Consider the following 3,704-nt stretch of genomic DNA (forward strand, 5'->3'; position numbering starts at 1 on the left):
TTTTTAAGACAAATACACCTATGATAATATGATTTATTTATTATATAGGTGATGTGGTATTTTTCCATTATCAACGGTTGGGGCAGTTGGGTCATTTTAATTCAGCCTTCGGTTTTCTTTTGTATTTTGTTGATTTCGCCTTTTTACCATAAGACATGGTTGATAAATAAAAGAAAAACAAAAACCGGCTTGCTTGCTGGCTTGCTGCTTGTAATAAATAAATAAATAAATAATAATGAGAATAAGCTAAAGCTACAGCCTTGTTGTTTATAATTTATAAACTCTTCTTAGCAACAGCCAACAGGGGAGAAAAAGAGAGAGAAAGAGAAAGAGAAACAACTCATCATTTCAAAGCAAAAGCAAAAGCGAGAGAGAGAGAGAGAGAGAGAGGTAGAGAAGAAACCAAAGAAGAAGTTAATAAAGAGAGAAAATCAAGGAAGAAGAAGGGTTTTTTTTTAATTTTTAATTTTTTTTGGTATTTGGGTTAGTGAAGAAGATTTTTGAAGAAGGATGTCAATAGAGCAGCCACAGCCAAGCCAGAACTTGAACCAGTTAATGTTGCAACAAAGCTCAGGAAATCTCAGCTTCAGCAGCAGCAATTTGTCAAAGGATGACGAGGAGATGTCAAGGTCTGCTCTAACCACTTTTAGAGCCAAAGAAGAAGAGATTGAGAAGAAAAAGCTTGAGGTCAGAGAGAAAGTTCAGGCTCATTTGGGTCGTGTTGAAGAAGAAACCAAGAGATTGGCCACTATTCGTGAGGTTTGCTCACTAGGGTTGCTTCTGTTTTCCTGGGTTATTTGCAAATTTTGATTTTTTAGCTTTTTGGTTCAAGAAACTTGTCAAGTACTTGTGCTTGGAAATTTAAGGTTTTTTTTCACTTTTTTTTTGGGGGGGGGGGGGGTTTAATTGTGGAGAAATTGAATGATTTTATGGTTAAACGGGTTTCAAAAACTTGTGATCTGAACATAAAGCGTGAAATTTGGAGCTGAAAGCAAGTTCAGGCTTAATCTTATTTTGTTTATGCAAAAATAAATTAAAAGGTGGTATTTTTACTTTTCTGTTAAACTTGTCAGTTCAAAAATTTTTAACTAAAAAAAAGGATAAGATTGTCAAGCAAATTCTGGGTTTATGTTAACTTGCTTAGTATTGTTAGAACTTTTACTACTTAGCCATGGCCCAAAAGGGGGCTAAGTTGAGGAATTAGTGTAAGGCTTTTTGCCATTCACATGATGCCTCAAACTGTTGTTAGAGGTGAACAAATCTGTTTTCATATATCTGTGCATGTTTTCCTTTTTTGGTGTTTGAATTAATAGTAGTTCTGTATCTATCAGGAGCTTGAAGCGCTTGCAGATCCCATGAGGAAGGAAGTTGCGGTGGTGCGTAAGAAGATTGATTCTGTTAACAAAGAATTAAAGCCTCTTGGGCATACCTGCCAAAAGAAGGTGAAATTCAGTGGAATCTTTTTATGCTTGCAATGGACTATACATGTTTATTGGTTTTTTTTTTCTTTGGGGCAATTGTGGCATCCCATGAAGACTTATGACAATGTATGTCACAGGAAAGAGAATACAAGGAAGCCCTTGAAGCCTTTAATGAAAAGAACAAGGAGAAAGTACAGCTAATCACCAAACTAATGGAGGTTAGTGTCAAATATTTTTCCTGTTCAGATAGAAAAATGCAAGAGTTACACTTTCTAATTTTGGGATCTCTTTCTTCACAATCTGCATTGTGGCTTTTCTATCGGATGAACAGCTGGTGGGCGAAAGCGAGAAGTTGAGGATGAAGAAGCTGGAGGAGCTGAGTAAGAGCATAGATTCTATACAAAACTGATAATAACCTAATGCTGATAAACTGATGATTAGGTCTGAGTGATGTATTTAAGATGACTATGATATTTATTATATATGGTGTTTTCAGTTTGTTGTATTGTATGTGTCCTTGTTTGTTTTCAAGTAGAATTTGTTGGATCATTAGCTTGTTTGTTTTCAAGTAGAATTTGTTGGATCATTAGCTGATTTAGGAAGGGAATTACCCGATAAACAGGTTTGTAACTAAATGCATCATGTCTTGACTCTGCTTTTCTCGTTATTTTTACTCTTGTTCAACTTTGTAATGTCTCCTTATTGAGTTTTTGTGTAATTTGGGGTTTGTACCAAGGCCGTATTATCTAGTTTGTAAACTATTTGCTGATCTGTGAACAACTTGGTTTGCCATTCTTTCTTCAAGCATTCCATAGAGGCTGCAGATGGAATTGCTTCAATCTAAGACATGAAGCAATTCCGTTAATGCAGGTGAGAAACTGCGTAGAAGAACATTCATTTTTAGTGTTAAAGGTAAAAGTTATGCTTTCTGGAATCAATTTCTTTACATACTCGATACTAGGCAACAGCATCATTTTACGTGTTTCGTTGATATATTAGCAAAACTTATCCTATCAAATTCATGGAAAAGATGTGGCTTTGCTGTAAATGGTGATTGTGTGGTCGGGAAATGATGCTCTAATGGTTTATACAGATCATTCTGATAGCCATTTCCTTTTTCTGAAAGTTGCTTTCAGATTCATTCTTCATGACATTATTATTTGCTCTGTAACCCTAGGTGGTCCAAGTAAGTATTAACTCACTTGGAATCTACATGGTTTATGGTAGCTTCCAAATCCTAGCGTGTGGTTAACATTATTGGGGGTTAAGCATCTTCATGATTGGATTTTTGCATGGAAAATATGTTGTGCCCGTGTGACTTTTAATCAGAAATGCTCATGTAGATGTGGGCAACTACCCCAAATTTGCCATTCATTTAGTGACCAACTAAACACGTGATGCAATTTTGTAACCGTGCCCATATGAGTAACGTTTGCCCTAGATTTATCCAAGAATTATTGATATAGATGCAAATATACCGTCGTCATGAAGTAAAATTACCAACGATCAAGCATACATGGGGGGGTACAATAGTCACTTACCTCATTTTAAGCACCCAAGATGTTCGAAAATGGAATGGTCTTCAACAATTAAAGGGAAATTTTCATCCTTTATGTTTCCCCATCTTTATAATGTATCCACAGCGTAGCTTATCGTTTACTACCACCAGTCTACTACCAAAGGCAAGACTCGTATGTGGATGAGACTGGAGGGGGCATCGTTACCTTATCCTATCCTCTACTCTACATTGTCATTTTTCAATGGAAATAACACAATACATGAACAATGAAAAGACCTGGCAATGAAACCACATCCAGAAATTTAGGACTCTGCTTTCATTTCTGTCTTAAGCCGGGTTACTTAACTTTTGGCTTTTGAATAAACTAATTTATTGTGATTTTTAAAGGTTTCTTATTATTAATGTGATTTATGAACCTGTTAAACGCTCAACATCATCATATTTATTATTTTTTATTTTTCAGAAAATAGACAGTTTACCGAACTGATATTGAAGCTCAAAATGTTGACCTATTTTTAGCATCATTATATGAGTTCAGGTACTAGATTAATGATATATTTATTTGCCCTTCTCATGGGACAGAAAGGCCTACCGTTTTAACAACTACAACTACCAGCTAAAGATAATCTTTCCTTCTCCTCGTTCTTTTTAATTCTTTTGTTAAAAATCATTAGATAAGACAAATTGAAATTCAATGCAATCTAGGAACAAGAGACAAACAATGTTGTAACAACCATGTTGGGATGCGGTGATGATTCATTACA

The 3,704-nt window shown here is 35.3% G+C and overlaps 1 protein-coding gene across 1 annotated transcript; it reads left to right on the top strand.

The window, feature by feature from the left end:
• The first annotated feature begins 355 nt into the window (after positions 1-355).
• Positions 356-2,127, top strand: LOC18038307 (reticulocyte-binding protein 2 homolog a). Its single transcript, XM_006430215.2, has 4 exons — positions 356-759; positions 1,332-1,442; positions 1,559-1,639; positions 1,753-2,127. The coding sequence occupies exons 1-4, from the start codon at positions 511-513 to the stop codon at positions 1,828-1,830; spliced, it is 519 nt and encodes a 172-aa protein (XP_006430278.1). The 5' UTR covers positions 356-510; the 3' UTR covers positions 1,831-2,127.
• Positions 2,128-3,704: the final 1,577 nt, after the last annotated feature.

The sequence above is a fragment of the Citrus clementina genome, unplaced genomic scaffold (genome assembly GCF_000493195.1).
Source record: "Citrus clementina cultivar Clemenules unplaced genomic scaffold, Citrus_clementina_v1.0 scaffold_6, whole genome shotgun sequence".
Taxonomy (NCBI): domain Eukaryota; kingdom Viridiplantae; phylum Streptophyta; class Magnoliopsida; order Sapindales; family Rutaceae; genus Citrus; species Citrus x clementina.

Excerpts from the sequence above, each read along its gene's own strand:
- LOC18038307 (XM_006430215.2), top strand. The coding sequence starts at position 511 with ATGTCAATAGAGCAGCCACAGCCAAGCCAGAACTTGAACCAGTTAATG. Across the intron at positions 1,443-1,558 it reads GGCATACCTGCCAAAAGAAG|GAAAGAGAATACAAGGAAGC; the intron begins GTGAAATTCAGT and ends TGTATGTCACAG. Across the intron at positions 1,640-1,752 it reads TAATCACCAAACTAATGGAG|CTGGTGGGCGAAAGCGAGAA; the intron begins GTTAGTGTCAAA and ends TCGGATGAACAG.